General features: G+C 39.5%; 1 protein-coding gene and 1 long non-coding RNA gene across 19 annotated transcripts in view; one reads left to right on the top strand and one right to left on the bottom strand.

Annotated features, from left to right (window-relative positions):
- Positions 1 to 17,829, bottom strand: part of LOC124067792 — a 35,668-nt gene that overhangs the window by 11,087 nt on the left and 6,752 nt on the right. For 6 of the 18 annotated variants that reach the window (XM_046405404.1, XM_046405403.1, XM_046405406.1 and 3 more), the window contains 8 exons: positions 15,475 to 15,732; positions 15,267 to 15,389; positions 10,812 to 11,132; positions 10,374 to 10,631; positions 10,166 to 10,288; positions 9,290 to 9,610; positions 8,852 to 9,109; positions 8,646 to 8,768 (listed from right to left, as the gene is read on the bottom strand). In XM_046405404.1, the coding sequence (XP_046261360.1) occupies positions 8,646 to 8,768; positions 8,852 to 9,109; positions 9,290 to 9,610; positions 10,166 to 10,288; positions 10,374 to 10,631; positions 10,812 to 11,132; positions 15,267 to 15,389; positions 15,475 to 15,732 (1,785 nt within the window). Of the gene's footprint in view, positions 1 to 106; positions 444 to 702; positions 907 to 992; positions 1,251 to 3,067; positions 3,502 to 4,098; positions 4,420 to 7,885; positions 8,287 to 8,645; positions 8,769 to 8,851; positions 9,110 to 9,289; positions 9,611 to 10,165; positions 10,289 to 10,373; positions 10,632 to 10,811; positions 11,133 to 15,266; positions 15,390 to 15,474; positions 15,733 to 15,912; positions 16,234 to 16,645; positions 16,783 to 17,829 lie in introns of those variants that run through there. The other 12 variants (XM_046405412.1, XM_046405402.1, XM_046405415.1 and 9 more) reach the window with 12 other exon arrangements.
- Positions 13,187 to 13,440, top strand: LOC124067799. Its single transcript, XR_006844820.1, has 2 exons — positions 13,187 to 13,223; positions 13,340 to 13,440. It is a non-coding gene; the product is annotated as an uncharacterized LOC124067799 (long non-coding RNA).

Raw genomic sequence — 17,829 nt, 5'->3', positions numbered from 1 at the left:
TTTTAAGCGTAGCTTTTAACAGTCATTTTGCGTGTCATGCACATACTGTCATCATGGAAAACATTCGGAAAAAATGCATATGATCCAGCTTTTAAGTTAAAAGCAATCGAACTGACTGTCCAAGAAGGAAATAGAGCTGCTGCACGTAAGCTTGGCGTAAATGAATCAATGGTGAGACGTCTCACGTCCACAAAAACACACAGCCAATCACAGCGGGTTGAGAAGCGACACTGAGGCACTGGAATCAGAAAGTTAAAGTTCAGATGCAGAACATTTCATTTCAACCATCACAACAGAGTTCTCTTGATGTTCCACCTCTGGGAGGACGGCAGAGCCTTCAGCCATCTCCAGTTTCTTCTTCTTCCAAGCAAAATAGATGGCGATCCCAATTAATATGAGAATCACCACAGCTGCTCGCAAACCATAGATGAGCAGGGTGCGATCTGGTCAGATAAAGAGATGCAAAAATCACATGTCAAGTTATTGCTGTGACACTTAATTAAACATGATGGGCCATTTCTGCTGGAACAAGCAAAAGTTTGATTGGTGTGTGTGTGTGATGTGACAAATATCCTGTTTCAGCATGAAAAGACACACAGATCTGTAAGTTAGCTAACATCACAGCTTTCTATGAGGACAGACAAACACAAAAGGGGAAATGAGTTTTATTGAATCCATTGCAGTTAATTAATTTTCACTTACTAATGTACCGCGGGCCATCTGTGTCGGGGGAAGTAGTTTGACTGGAAGACGTGATATTAGCAGAGGGTGTAAGTGACACATGGGTCTCCTCAGTAGAAGTGGGAGAGGTTGTTGTTGGCTCAACACACAGACTGTTATTGGCTTCAAACACCCACTGTGGTATGTGTGTCCCATTGGGTAAGGTGCAGGCAATGAATATGAAGCCTGTAGGAAAGAAACACATCACTGACTGACCTACAGTCAATCGTCAGGATCACAACCATCAGCCTGTTTTTCATTTTCTCACTCACCACAGGTGGATATGCTCTCTTCTTTTGAGACACGACTGACGTGATTCTTGACTGAGCAGACCAGTTGCCCTGAGACGTCTTGTTTCAGAGTGATGATGTTGGTCTCATTATTTCCAGGAAATAGCTGAGCATCTGTCAGTGTGTGTCCATTCAGAGTCCAGCTGTACTGAGGACTGTCCCCTCCCTCAGAGGAGCAGGACACCCTCAGCTCTCCCTGGGACAGACACTCAGTGTCCAGCAGGACAGAGGACACAGGAGCTGAAAGACACACACTCAGGTGACTTTATATTTAAAGAAATCTTGATTATTCTGTACAGTCTCTAATGCAGAACACATGCAGATACAGACACATGTAGAACATGAGATATGTGTAGTTCAGCAACAGAACATGTCTATCAATGTTATTAAATTCCCCAGAAGACAGAGACAGTCATTTACCTTGAATGGTCAACTGTAAAGTCCGCCTCTCTGATTGTTTTCCATTTGAATCAAAGATTGTAAGAGTATATTCACCATCATCAGTCCTGCTCAGGTTGTTGATCCGAAATGTTCCGTTACTGGCAGTAAACACAGATCGCTTTTCTATCCTATTATACAGAGACCTATTCTGACCCCCATGAAGTACTGTTGCTGTTTTATCTGACCATTGGTATTTAAATATATTTGAGGCGCTGTCCATCAGCTGGAGGACCACAGTTCCTCCCAAAGCTCCATAACACTGAGCTCCATTCTGTCTGCCATCACAGGAGGTTTCAACACCTGCACAATGGAAATAAAGCAAAATATTGAGAACAACATGACAAAAACATTAACATCAACGGGGCTCGATCTAAATATCACTGCATGAATCAAGTCCTATTGTTGACTTCTAAATATTTTTCAAACTTATAGAACATTTTTATTTTCTTGAGAAGTTCCTCAAGTTTCCAAAGGTAACGCATTACATTATGTGATCTGTTTTTAGGTAAGTGAGTGTAATGATCACATTGAGAATATTTAGATTTTAAAATTCCACCAAATCAAACTTTCAGGTTGTTCTAGCATCATAGATCTTTGGCAGTCAGCTGAAAGTTGAAAATCAAATTTAATTGTGTTTAATTTGGTGTCATGATTCTGTTGGACATTTCATGCCATAGTTGCATAAAATGTGTCTTAAAAAAAGTTGAATAGCTCACCGTGAGTGACTCTGAGTAACATCAGCAGCAGTCCAATCACAGCTTCCATGTCTCCTCTGTTGACCCAGTCAGCAGCGTCCAGACAAACCTCTTAATGTTATTCAGCAAGCACACAGGCACATCTGACACTGAGCGGACTGAAATGTCTTCTTTTAGTGATCAGTTTGACACATAAGGTGTGAGACGCTTTGACGTTTTGAGGAAGGAGCATGAAGAGGAAGCAAATTTCTCAAACCACAATGACAGAAACCATCTTTGGGAAAAAAAACTTATCTGACATGTAGTTTGAGTTTTAGTTTGGTCAAAGTCTCCTCTGTTAACACAGAGAAGGGGATGACTTGTACTGGTGCCAAACACCAGGGGGCGCTCAAGATGTTTCCTCTTCACTTTCAGGAAGCAATCATGTCATCCATCTTTATATCCAGTCAGTGAATGAAACAAAGAAACTTTTGGTCTGTCTTTACATATACCGTATTTTCTGGACTATAAGCCGCTACTTTTTTCCCCACGCCTTCAACTCTGCGGCCTAAAGAACGATGCGGCTAATCTACAGATTTTTACGGGCTAACGAACATGGAAGACGCTAGTTTTAAGCGTAACTTTTAACAGTTATTTTGCGTGTCATGCACATACCGTCATCATGGAAAACAGTAAAAAAATGCATATGATGCAGCTTTTAAGTTAAAAGCAATCGAACTGGCTGTCCAAGAAGGAAATAGAGCTTTTTTTTTTTTTTTTTTTTTTAACTTTATTTAAGTATTTCAAACATAACAGAGTGCAATATTCCATAGTCAGAACAATGACCATGAACATTACAAGGAGTCAGGCATCAAGAAAATATAAACATCTTATATAACAAAGTGCAACAAGTGCAAAGGTCTTTACATAGATATCAAAAATAAAATAAGTGAAATGAAATTAAATAAAAGGAAGAACGGAAAAGGCAGATCATGTTATATTTCTCCAAAGAAGTCTTCAATTGTATTAGCAGTAAATATACATTTTTTGTTATCAGAAGGAAATAGAGCTGCTGCACGTAAGCTTGGCGTAAATGAATCAATGGTGAGACGTCTCACGTCCACAAAAACACACAGCCAATCACAGCGGGTTGAGAAGCGACACTGAGGCACTGGATTCAGAAAGTTAAAGTTCAGATGCAGAACGTTTCATTTCAACCATCACAACAGAGTTCTCTTGATGTTCCACCTCTGGGAGGACGGCAGAGCCTTCAGCCATCTCCAGTTCCTTCTTCTTCCAAGCAAAATAGATGGCGATCCCAATGAATATGAGAATCACCACAGCTGCTCGCAAACCATAGATGAGCAGGGTGCGAGCTGGTCAGATAAAGAGATGCAAAAATCATCTCTCAGGTTGTTGATCTGAAATGTTCCGTTACTGACAGTAAACACAGATCGCTTTTCTATCACATTAACCAAAGTCCTTTTCTGACCCCCAGTAAGTACTGATCCTGTTTTATTTGATCATTGGTATTTAAATATCTTTGACATGTTGTTCATCAGCTGGAGGACCACAGTTCCTCCCAAAGCTCCATAACACTGAGTTCCATTCTGTCTGCCATCACAGGAGGTTTCAACACCTGCACAATGGAAATAAAGCAAAATACTGAGAACAACATGACAAAAACATGAACATCAACGGGGCTCGATCTAAATATCACTGCATGAATCAAGTCCTATTGTTGACTTCTAAATATTTTTCAAACTTATAGAACATTTTTATTTTCTTGAGAAGTTCCTCAAGTTTCCAAAGGTGACTTTATATTTAAAGAAATCTTGATTATTCTGTACAGTCTCTAATGCAGAACACATGCAGATACAGACACATGTAGAACATGAGATATGTGTAGTTCAGCAACAGAACATGTCTATCAATGTTATTAAATTCCCCAGAAGACAGAGACAGTCATTTACCTTGAATGGTCAACTGTAAAGTCCGCAACTCTGAAGGTTTTCCATTTGAATCAAAGATTGTAAGAGTATATTCACCATTATCAGTCCTGCTCAGGTTGTTGATCCGAAATGTTCCGTTACTGACAGTAAATACAGATCGCTTTTCTATCCTATTATACAGAGACTTATTCTGACCCCCAGCAAGTACTGATCCTGTTTTATCTGACCATTGGTATTTAAATATATCTGAGGTGCTGTCCATCAGCTGGAGGACCACAGTTCCTCCCAAAGCTCCATAACACTGAGATCCATTCTGTCTGCCATCACAGGAGGTTTCAACACCTGCACAATGGAAAACACACAGTTTTGATCCATTAATGTGTACAACTTTCTATTTCATCTCCACAAACTGACATGAAGCATAATAAATCGAGATAATCTGATGGATTCATCTGCAGAAATTCATATTTGGTATTTTTACTGCATTTTCACATTGATGTGGGGGAAGTGATATCAAGATTTGCTGTTGCTCACAGAAATAAAAACAAAAGCTGTAGAACCTTGAAAAGATAAAATACTAATTTGCCCAATGATTATTTTACGTTAATTGATAGATAAAATATCTTCAGAACAACCTGTGTTTTCCAACCTGTAGAATTTGATCTGCATTAGATTTCGCTGAGGTTAATGTCTGTACTTGAGGCTGTACTCTAAACTAAAAGCTGCACAAAAAGTTAGAGCTGCAAAGCACTTAATTCACAAAATATCAAATCCAAAAATCAACATGTGTTATTGGTGTTGTACGTGAAACAGCTCACCTTGGGAGACTCTGAGCAGCATGAACAACAGTCCAACCACAGCCTTCATGTCTCCTCAGTGTTCAGCCTCTGCTGGCCTCTCGAGCACATCCAACAGCAAACACACACATCCTACGCTGAGCAGCCTGAAATATGTCAAGAGGGGAGGCTGTGCGAAAACTTTAGAGCGTTGTTGGTGTATTCATCTTTTTATAGGTGGACAGGAAAAAAAGGAAGTGATGTCAGTTTCACTTCCCTTTTGGACCAGACCAAAAGCACCATATGGGTGTGATGGACAGAGTGGAAGAGAGGGAAACAGTTTCTTCTTTTTACTGAAAGAGGATTTGAGACTGGCAGCAGACATTTTTTTAAGAGGCACATCTTCACATTAAGACTCGTCTCCTCATCTCACCATTTCTGAAAATATAATCATACAACACATCATATTTCTGACTTTCAACACGTTACATTTAATGAAAATTTACATCTTGGGATGCTGTCTCAATGTCTGTCTCAAACTGCCTCTGACTAAAGAGCATGTTGAGCACATAATGATTATCTCCACACATCAGTCTGTATTTTAAATTGTGTTTTAGACACTGAAGTTTTCAAATATGAAAAAAAAAAATAGTTTTTAATTAAAGATGTGTGTAAAATGACACAAAAGACATCTTGAATTTTGTATGTTGGATTTACACAACTGATGATAATTTTCAGTTCAAACATAAAGTTGCAAGTTTTAGATAAGCAGAGAGGGCACTAGAGGGCAAACTGTTAAATGCTTGAAAATGCACAAATTTAAGGATTAGAATCCACTAAAACAAAATTGAGACAAATGAATCAATGTAGTGAACATGAATTTAAGTTTTTATCATGTAATTTTGGGTGCTTTTTATTCCAGTATGATACCTTTATGTAATGTCAACATCTGCATATGGCAGTATGTACACGTTGACACTATGTAGAATATATTATACAGCTGCAGACTTCATCCCTTTGTGGCCTTGTAGCCGAGGGACTGAAAAAGCAAGAGGTTTGAGGCAAAGGCTGGGTGCAGAGCAACCAGGTGTTTATTTCATCCACAAAGAAGACATAACAGCAGATCAACAGACAAACACTGTGGACCACAGACAGCATGTGGTCCTGACAGCAGCTCCTCTTACTGAATATAGTCTGCCATTGATTCAGACTTAAGCCGCTACAAAGCACAGGGAAATTTCAAGATTCAAGATTCATAAGCCTTTATTGTCATTATGCAAGCATAACGAAATTTTGTGCAGATTCTCGGCTTAAAAACACACTAATAAATAGTCAGCAGAAAATTAAAATTGCACACTTAAGAAAAAATATGAAATTATAAAATATAAAATACAAAATACAAATATGCCCCTCCAAACATCAAACATTACAACAATATTAAAACAGATTAAAATACATACCCCCTATTTTTATCACCCAGAGCTGGCATGTTCTGAATTTATATTATATGGTACAATAAAGTGACAGAAACCTGGAAAGAAAACATAAACTACACTGTCACCCCCTCCAATATTAGCCATATGGTATCTCCCAGAACCTTAAATTGGCATTTAGTTTTCCAGGGGACTCTTTTAGCCTGAACACCCTGGAAAGGAGACAACAGGTGAGTGACCTTGCATGCAATATGGCACATTTAAGACATCATTGTGGAAGAGGTAATATTGTGAAGACCATATGTTTAATTAGCCACATTAAGTTTGTGTTGTCTCATCTTTGTAGATTAGAGCTCCATTGTACCCCAACTGAGAAGCACCTACCACACCCTGAAAACAAACACTGTTAATATGTACCACAATTACAATAAAACATTTCGTGCTTCTGTTTCCTGTCTCGTGTCTTCCATATTCTGTCCAAACTACCAATACCACAAAATGAGAAGAAATGCTAGGAGCACAAGTAATGAGGAGGACCTTCACTACAGGCCTTTATGTGTTGCTTCAGTAATACTTTGCAATATTCAAAATGTTGCTACACTTTATTCTTTTCACATAAACAAGCCACAGTCAGAAGATGATTGCTTTGTCTTTTGGCAGAAATATCGACTGAAATCAGAATCTGAATTTCTGTATTTATCCTCAATGGGGAAATTCCTTAAATGCATTGTGCTGATGCCCAACAATAGTCTGAAGGGCAAGATTGTTTGCACTGTTCCTCTTTTGAAGCTCATCTGGATAATTCCTCATGTCTTCATCTCATTAGTCTGTAGCCTTTCACTGGCCACTGCTGATCAAAGGCAAATGCCCTGAAATATTGAAAAACAAATACACATGCAATGAATTGTGACTTGCTATGAGCAAGTACATTTTACATTCAGCATCTAGTGAGGCAGACTGTTTAAGAAACATCTCTTAAGGCAGTAACAGGTGTATGACCGTATTTTATTCATCAATCTTCTTCCTGACGTGTTAACTATTTTACTGAATACAAAATTATCCATAAACAGTAACTCCTCCTTGAACCACTAGAGGGCAGCCTCACACCAATACCTCAACTGACTGATGGCACAGAACGGATTTATTCACAGGTTTTGAGTTTCTAACATTAGAAAGTAGCTAACTTAAAGCTCACCATTTCATACTTTTATTTAATCACTATTCTTTGTAGACATAAAAACATTATTTACATAATTCAGTCCTTCCTGACTGAAAACACTAAAATCATTTATGTGATTTGTTATGGCATGAGCAGTTACAGTTTGGACACAAGATTAAAAACATGATTTGAATGCAGCATCACCATTTCTGGAGCCTATCCCAGCTGACAACGGGTGAGAGGCGGGTTCACCCTGGACTGGTCGCCAGTCAATCGCAGGGCTGACACATAAAGACAGACAACTACACACACTCTCATCTTGGATCAAATGTGGAGTCACCAATTAACCTAATGTGCATGTTTTTGGAAATGTGGGAGAAAGCCCACTGAGGCGCAGGGACAACATGCAAACTCCACACAGAAGGTCTCTGGTCTGAGACCTTGAAACTTCAACAGTGGTAACCACAGCACCAGTGTGCTGCCCTCCAGTGATACAAATGCAGAAAATACTGAGTCGTTTAAAAGGAAAGGCATTCATAGTGAGTGAATTTTGAGAACTTCCACATCTAAAATCAACTCTCACATCCACAAAAACACACAGCCAATCACAGCGGGTTGAGAAGCGACACTGAGGCACTGGATTCAGAAAGTTAAAATTCAGATGCAGAACGTTTCATTTCAACCATCACAACAGAGTTCTCTTGATGTTCCACCTCTGGGAGGACGGCAGAGCCTTCAGCCATCTTGAGTTTCTTCTTCTTCCAAGCAAAATAGATGGCGATCCCAATGAATATGAGAATCACCACAGCTGCTCGCAAACCATAGATGAGCAGAGTGCGAGCTGGTCAGATAAAGAGATGCAAAAATCACATGTCAAGTTATTGCTGTGACACTTACTAAAACATGATGGCTCATCTCTGCTGGAACAAGCAAAAGTTTGATTGGTGTGTGTGTGATGTGACAAATATCCTGTTTCAGCATGAAAAGACATGAAAGACACACAGATCTGTAAGTTAGCAAACATCACAGCTTTCTATGAGGACAGACAAACACAAAAGGGGAAATGAGTTTTATTGAATCCATTGCAGTTAATTAATTTTCACTTAATAATGTACCACGGATCTTCTGTGTCGGGGGAAGTAGTTTGACTGGAAGACGTGATATTAGCAGAGGGTGTAACTGACACATGGGTCTCCTTACCCTCAGTAGAAGTGGGAGAGGTTGTTGTTGTTGTTGGCTCAACACACAGACTGTTATTGGCTTCAAACACCCACTGTGATATGTGTGTGCCATTGGGTAAGGTGCAGTTAATGAATATGAAGCCTATAGGAAAGAAACACATCACTGACTGACCTACAGTCAATCGTCAGGATCACAACCATCAAACTGTTCATTTTCTCACTCACCACAGGTGGATATGCTCTCTTCTTTTGAGACACGACTGACGTGATTCTCGACTGAGCAGACCAGTTGTCCTGAGACGTCTTGTTTCAGAGTGATGATGTTGGTCTCATTATTTCCAGGAAAGAGCTGAGCATCTGTCAGTGTGTGTCCATTCAGAGTCCAGCTGTACTGAGGACTGTCCCCTCCCTCAGAGGAGCAGGACACCCTCAGCTCTCCCTGGGACAGACACTCAGTGTCCAGCAGGACAGAGGACACAGGAGCTGAAAGACACACACTCAGGTGACTTTATATTTAAAGAAATCTTGATTATTCTGTACAGTCTCTAATGCAGAACACATGCAGATACAGACACATGTAGAACATGAGATATGTGTAGTTCAGCAACAGAACATGTCTATCAATGTTATTAAATTCCCCAGAAGACAGAGACAGTCATTTACCTTGAATGGTCAACTGTAAAGTCCGCCTCTCTGATTGTTTTCCATTTGAATCAAAGATTTCAAGAGTATATTCACCATCATCAGTCCTGCTCAGGTTGTTGATCCGAAATGTTCCGTTACTGGGAGTAAACACAGATCGCTTTTCTATCCTATTACGCAGAGGCCTTTTCTGACCCCCAGCAAGTACTGATCCTGTTTTATCTGACCATTGGTATTTAAATATATCTGAGGTGCTGTCCATCAGCTGGAGGACCACAGTTCCTCCCAAAGCTCCATAACACTGAGCTCCATTCTGTCTGCCATCACAGGAGATTTCAACACCTGCACAATGGAAAACACACAGTTTTGATCCATTAATGTGTACAACTTTCTATTTCATCTCCACAAACTGACATGAAGAATAATAAATCGAGATAATCTGATGGATTCATCTGCAGAAATTCATATTTGCTAATTTTACTGCATTTTCGCATTGATGTGGGAGGAAGTGATATCAAGATTTACTGTTGCTCACAGAAATAAAAGTGAAAGTTGTAGAACCTTGAAAAATTTGGAGATCCCAATTAATATGAGAATCACCACAGCTGCTCGCAAACCACAGATGAGCAGGGTGCGAGCTGGTCAGATAAAGAGATGCAAAAATCACATGTCAGGTTATTGCTGTGACACTTACTAAAACATGATGGGTCATTTCTGCTGGAACAAGCAACAATTTGTTGGTGTGTGTGTGTGTCTGTGTGATGTGATTGGAGGGTTTCATGGACACTTTGGTGTCACTGTCTTTACGCATAGTCGAGGCCTCTGTTTCTGTGGTCACGGTGAGAGCTGAGGTGGGTTTAACTGGTTTGAATGATAAATGTGGACTCGTCTCCTTACCCTCAGTAGTAGTGGGAGAGGTTGATGTTGTTGTTGGCTCAACACACAGACTGTTATTGGCTTCAAACACCCACTGTGATATGTGTGTGCCATTGGGTAAGGTGCAGGCAATGAATATGAAGCCTATAGGAAAGAAACACATCAATGACTGACCTACAGTCAATCGTCAGGATCACAACCATCAGACTGTTTTCATTTTCTCACTCACCACAGGTGGATATGCTCTCTTCTTTTGAGACACGACTGACGTGATTCTCGACTGAGCAGACCAGTTGTCCTGAGACGTCTTGTTTCAGAGTGATGATGTTGGTCTCATTATTTCCAGAAAAGAGCTGAGCATCTGTCAGTGTGTGTCCATTCAGAGTCCAGCTGTACTGAGGACTGTCCCCTCCCTCAGAGGAGCAGGACACCCTCAGCTCTCCCTGGGACAGACACTCAGTGTCCAGCAGGACAGAGGACACAGGAGCTGAAAGACACACACTCAGGTGACTTTATATTTAAAGAAATCTTGATTATTCTGTACAGTCTCTAATGCAGAACACATGCAGATACAGACACATGTAGAACATGAGATATGTGTAGTTCAGCAATAGAACATGTCTATCAATGTTATTAAATTCCCCAGAAGACAGAGACAGTCATTTACCTTGAATGGTCAACTGTAAAGTCCGCTTCTCTGATTGTTTTCCATCTGAATCAAAGATATCAAGAGTATATTCACCATCATCAGTCCTGCTCAGGTTGTTGATCCGAAATGTTCCGTTACTGGGAGTAAACACAGATCGATTTTCTATCCTATTACGCAGAGACCTATTCTGACCCCCTTGAAGTACTGATCCTATTTTATTTGACCATTGGTATTTAAATATATCTGAGGTGCTGTCCATCAGCTGGAGGACCACAGTTCCTCCCAAAGCTCCATAACACTGAACTCCATTCTGTCTGCCATCACAGGAGGTTTCAACACCTGCACAATGGAAAACACACAGTTTTGATCCATTAATGTGTACAACTTTCTATTTCATCTCGACAAACTGACATGAAGCATAATAAATCGAGATAATCTGATGGATTCATCTGCAGAAATTCATATTTGCTATTTTTACTGCAATTTCACATTGTTGTGGGGGGAAGTGATATCAAGATTTACTGTTGCTCACAGAAATAAAAACAAAAGCTGTAGAACCTTGAAAAGATAAAATACTAATTTGCCCAATGATTATTTTATGTTAATTGATAGATAAAATATCTTCAGAACAACCGGTGGTTTCCAACCTGTAGAATTTGATCTGCATTAGTTTTCGCTGAGGTTAATGTCTGTACTTGAGGCTGTACTCTAAACTAAAAGCTGCACAAAAAGTTAGAGCTGCAAAGCACTTAATTCACAAAATATCAAATCCAAAAATCAATATGTGTTATTGGTGTTGTACGTGAAACAGCTCACCTTGGAAGACTCTGAGCAGCATAAACAACAGTCCAACCACAGCCTTCATGTCTCCTCAGTGTTCAGCCTCTGCTGGCCTCTCGAGCACATCCAACAGCAAACACACACATCCTACGCTGAGCAGCCTGAAATATGTCAAGAGGGGAGGCTGTGCGAAAACTTTAGAGCGCTGTTGGTGTATTCATCTTTTTATAGGTGGACAGGAAAAAAAGGAAGTGATGTCAGTTTCACTTCCCTTTTGGACCAGACCAAAAGCAACAGATGGGTGTGATGGACAGAGTGGAAGAGAGGGAAACAGTTTCTTCTTTTTACTGAAAGAGGATTTGAGACTGGCAGCAGACATTTTTTTAAGAGGCACATCTTCACATTAAGACTCGTCTCCTCATCTCACCATTTCTGAAAATATAATCATACAACACATCATATTTCTGACTTTCAACACGTTACATTTAATGAAAATTTACATCTTGGGATGCTGTCTCAATGTCTGTCTCAAACTGCCTCTGACTAAAGAGCATGTTGAGCACATAATGATTATTTCCACACATCAGTCTGTATTTTAAATTGTGTTTTAGACACTGAAGTCTTCGAATATGAAAAAAATTGTTTCAAATTACAAATGTGTGTAAAAAGACACAAAAGACATCTTGAATTTTGTATGTTGGATTTACACAACTGATGATAATTTTCAGTTCAAATATAAAGCTGCAAGTTTTAGATAAGCAGAGAGGGCACTAGAGGGCAAACTGTTAAATGCTTGAAAATGCACAAATTTAAGGATTAGAATCCATTAAAACAAAATTAAGACAAATGAATCAATGTAGTGAACATGAATTTAAGTTTTTATCATGTAATTTTGGGTGCTTTTTATTCCACTATGATACCTTTATGTAATGTCAACATCTGCATGTGGCAGTATGTACACGTTGACACTATGTAGAATATATTATACAACTGCAGACTTCATGCCTTTGTGGCCTTGTAGCCGACGGACTGAAAAAGCAAGAGGTTTGAGGCAAAGGCTGGGTGCAGAGCAACCAGGTGTTTATTTCATCCACAAAGAAGACATAACAGCAGATCAACAGACAAACACTGTGGACCACAGACAGCATATGGTCCTGACAGCAGCTCCTCTTACTGAATATAGTCTGCCATTGATTCAGACTTCAGCCGCTACAAAGCACAGGGAAATTTCAAGATTCAAGATTAAAGAGTCTTTATTGTCATTATGCAAGCATAACGAAATTTGCAGATTCTCGGCTTAAAAACACACTAATAAATAGTCAGCAGAAAATTAAAATTGCACACTTAAGAAAAAATCTAAAAATATAAAATACAAAATACAAAATACAAATATGCCCCTCCAAACATCAAACATTACAACAATATTAAAACAGATTAAAATACATACCCCCTATTTTTATCACCCAGAGCTGGCATGTTCTGAATTTATATTATATGGTACAATAAAGTGACAGAAACCTGGAAAGAAAACATAAACTACACTGTCAGCCCCTCCAATATTAGCCATATGGTATCTCCCAGAACCTTAAATTGGCATTTAGTTTTCCAGGGGACTCTTTTAGCCTGAACACCCTGGAAAGGAGACAACAGGTGAGTGACCTTGCATGCAATATGGCACATTTAAGACATCATTGTTCCAGAGGTAATATTGTGAAGACCACATGTTTAATTAGCCACATTAAGTTTGTGTTGTCTCATCTTTGTAGATTAGAGCTCCATTCTACCCCAACTGAGAAGCACCTACCACACCCTGAAAACAAACACTGTTAATATGCACCACAATTACAATAAAACATTTCATGCTTCTAATTCCTGTCTCATGTCTTCCACATTCTGTCCAAACTACCAATACCACAAATTGAGAAGAAATGCTAGGAGCACAAGTAATGAGGAGGACCTTCACTACAGGCCTTTATATGTTGCTTCAGTAATACTTAGGACCTTTGCAATATTCAAAATGTTGCTACACTTTATTCTTTTCACATAAACAAGCCACAGTCAGAAGATGATTGCTTTGTCTTTTGGCAGAAATATCGACTGAAATCAGAATCTGATTTTCTGTATTTATCCTCAATGGGGAAATTCCTTAAATGCATTGTGCTGATGCCCAACAATAGTCTGAAGGGCAAGATTGTTTGCACTGTTCCTCTTTTGAAGCTCATCTGGATAATTCCTCATGTCTTCATCTCATTAGTCTGTAGCCTTTCACTGGCCACTGCTGATCAAAGGCAAATGCCCTGAAATATTGAAACACAAATACACATGAAATGAATTGTGACTTGCTATGAGCAAGTACATTTTACATTCAGCATCTAGTGAGGCAGACTGTTGAAGAAACATCTCTTAAGGCAGTAACAGGTGTCTGACTGTATTTTATTCATCAATCTTCTTCCTGACGTGTTAACTATTTTACTGAATACAAAATTATCCATAAACAGTAACTCCTCCTTGAACCACTAGAGGGCAGCCTCACACCAATACCTCAACTGACTGATGGCACAGAACGGATTTATTCACAGGTTTTGAGTTTCTAACATTAGAAAGTAGCTAACTTAAAGCTCATCATTTCATACTTTTATTTAATCACTATTCTTTGTAGACATAAAAATATTATTTACATAATTCAGTCCTTCCTGACTGAAAACACTTAAATCATTTATGTGATTTGTTATGGCATGAGCAGTTACAGTTTGGACACAAGATTAAAAACATGATTTGAATGCAACATCACCATTTCTGGAGCCTATCCCAGCTGACAACGGGTGAGAGGCGGGTTCACCCTGGACTGGTCGCCAGTCAATCGCAGGGCTGACACATAAAGACAGACAACTACACACACTCTCATCTAGGATCAAATGTAGAGTCACCAATTAACCTAATGTGCATGTTTTTGGAAATGTGGGAGAAAGCCCACTGAGGAACAGGGACAACATGCAAACTCCACACAGAAGGTCTCAGACCAGGATTCAAACCTTCAAACTTCAACAGTGGTAACCACAGCACCAGTGTGCTGCCCTCCAGTGATACAAATGCAGAAAATACTGAGTCGTTTGAAAGGAAAGGCATTCATAGTGTGTGAATTTTGAGAACTTCCACATCTAAAAGCAACTCTCACATCCACAAAAACACACAGCCAATCACAGCAGGTTGGGAAGCGACACTGAGGCACTGGATTCAGAAAGTTAAAATTCAGATGCAGAACTTTTCATTTCAACCATCACAACAGAGTTCTCTTGATGTTCCACCTCTGGGAGGACGGCAGAGCCTTCAGCCATCTTGAGTTTCTTCTTCTTCCAAGCAAAATAGATGGCGATCCCAATGAATATGAGAATCACCACAGCTGCTCGCAAACCATAGATGAGCAGGGTGCGAGCTGGTCAGATAAAGAGATGCAAAAATCACATGTCAAGTTATTGCTGTGACACTTACTTAAACATGATGGGTCATTTCTGCTAGAACAAGCAACAGTTTGATTGGTGTGTGTGTGATGTGACATGACTGGAGGCATTTATGGACACTTTGGTGTCACTGTCTTTACGCATAGTCGAGGCCTCTGTTTCTGTGGTCATGCTGAGGGCTGAGGTGGGCTTAACTGGTTTGATAATAAATGATTGTAAATGTATGTCTCCTTACCCTCAGTAGAAGTGGGAGAGGTTGATGTTGTTGTTGGCTCAACACACAGACTGTTATTGGCTTCAAACACCCACTGTGATATGTGTGTGCCATTGGGTAAGGTGCAGTTAATGAATATGAAGCCTGTAGGAAAGAAACACATCACTGACTGACCTACAGTCAATCGTCAGGATCACAACCATCAAACCGTTTTCATTTTCTCACTCACCACAGGTGGATATGTTCACTTCTTTTGAGACACGACTGACGTGATTCTCGACTGAGCAGACCAGTTGTCCTGAGACGTCTTGTTTCAGAGTGATGATGTTGGTCTCATTATTTCCAGGAAAGAGCTGAGCATCTGTCAGTGTGTGTCCATTCAGAGTCCAGCTGTACTGAGGACTGTCCCCTCCCTCAGAGGAGCAGGACACCCTCAGCTCTCCCTGGGACAGACACTCAGTGTCCAGCAGGACAGAGGACACAGGAGCTGAAAGACACACACTCAGGTGACTTTATATTTAAAGAAATCTTGATTATTCTGTACAGTCTCTAATGCAGAACACATGCAGATACAGACACATGTAGAACATGAAATATGTGTATTTCAGCAATAGAACATGTCTATCAATGTTATTAAATTCCCCAGAAGACAGAGACAGTCATTTACCTTGAATGGTCAACTGTAAAGTCCGCCTCTCTGAAGGATTTCCATTTGAATCAAAGATTTGAAGAGTATATTCACCATCATCAGTCCTGCTCAGGTTGTTGATCCGAAATGTTCCGTTACTGGCAGTAAACACAGATCGATTTGCTATCCTATTTTGCAGAGACCTATTCTGACCCCCAAGAAGTACTGATCTTGATTTATTTGACCATTGGTATCTAACTATATCTGAGGTGCTGTCCATCAGCTGGAGGACCACAGTTCCTCCCAAAGCTCCATAACACTGAGCTCCATCCTGTCTGCCATCACAGGAGGTTTCAACACCTGCACAATGGAAATAAAGCGAAATACTGAGAACAACCTGGCGAAAACATTAACATCAACGGGGCTCGATCTAAATATCACTGCATGAATCAAGTCCTATTGTTGACTTCTAAATATTTTTCAAACTTATAGAACATTTTTAGATTTTTGAGAAGTTCCTCAAGTTTCCAAAGGTAACGCATTACATTATGTGATCTGTTTTTAGGTAAGTGATTATAATGGTCACATTGAGAATATTTAGATTTTAAAATTCCACCAAATCAAACTTTCAGGTTGTTCTATAATAGATCTTTGGCAGTCAGCTGAAAGTTGAAAATCAAATTTAATTGTGTTTCATTTCGTGTCATGATTCTGTTGGACATTTCATGCCATAGTTGCATAAAATGTGTCTTAAAAAAGTTGAATAGCTCACCGTGAGTGACTCTGAGTAACATCAGCAGCAGTCCAATCACAGCTTCCATGTCTCCTCTGTTGACCCAGTCAGCAGCGTCCAGACAAACCTCTTAATGGTATTCAGCAAGCACACAGGCACATCTGACACTGAGCGGACTGAAATGTCTTCTTTTAGTGATCAACTTGATGTAAGAAGGTGTGAAACGCTAACCAAGCAGTGTTGGTAAAATAGTTTTGAGGAAGGAGAATGAAGAAGAAGCAAATTTCTCAAACCACAATGACAGAATTTAAACAGACACAATGACAGAAACCATCTTTGGGAAAAAAATTATCTGACACGTAGTTTGAGTTTTACTTTGTTCAAAGTCTCCTCTGTTAACACAGAGAAGGGGATGACTTGTACTGGTGCCAAACACCAGGGGGCGCTCAAGATGTTTCCTCTTCACTTTCAGGAAGCAATCATGTCATCCATCTTTATATCCAGTCAATAAAACAAAGAAACTTTTGGTCTGTCTTTACATATACCGTATTTTCTGGACTATAAGCGGCTACTTTTTTCCCCACGCCTTCAACTCTGCGGCCTAAACAACAATGCGGCTAATCTACAGATTTTTACGGGCTAACGAACATGGAAGACGCTAGTTTTAAGCGTAACTTTTAACAGTTATTTTGCGTGTCATGCACATACCGTCATCATGGAAAACACTAAAAAAAATGCATATGATGCAGCTTTTAAGTTAAAAGCAATCGAACTGGCTGTCCAAGAAGGAAATAGAGCTTTTTTTTTCTTTTTTTTTTTTTTTAACTTTATTTAAGTATTTCAAACATAACAGAGTGAAATATTCCATAGTCAGAACAATGACCATGAACATTACAAGGAGTCAGGCATCAAGAAAATATAAACATCTTATATAACAAAGTGCAACAAGTGCAAAGGTCTTTACATAGATATCAAAAATAAAATAAGTGAAATGAAATTAAATAAAAGGAAGAACGGAAAAGGCAGATCATGTTATATTTCTCCAAAGAAGTCTTCAATTGTATTAGCAGTAAATATACATTTTTTGTTATCAGAAGGAAATAGAGCTGCTGCACGTAAGCTTGGCGTAAATGAATCAATGGTGAGACGTCTCACGTCCACAAAAACACACAGTCAATCACAGCGGGTTGAGAAGCGACACTGAGGCACTGGATTCAGAAAGT

The sequence above is a fragment of the Scatophagus argus genome, chromosome 12, assembly GCF_020382885.2.
Source record: "Scatophagus argus isolate fScaArg1 chromosome 12, fScaArg1.pri, whole genome shotgun sequence".
Classification (NCBI taxonomy): Eukaryota; Metazoa; Chordata; class Actinopteri; family Scatophagidae; genus Scatophagus; species Scatophagus argus.
The sequence above is the reverse complement of the archived record's forward strand: the minus strand, read 5'-3'. Positions and strand labels throughout refer to the sequence as shown.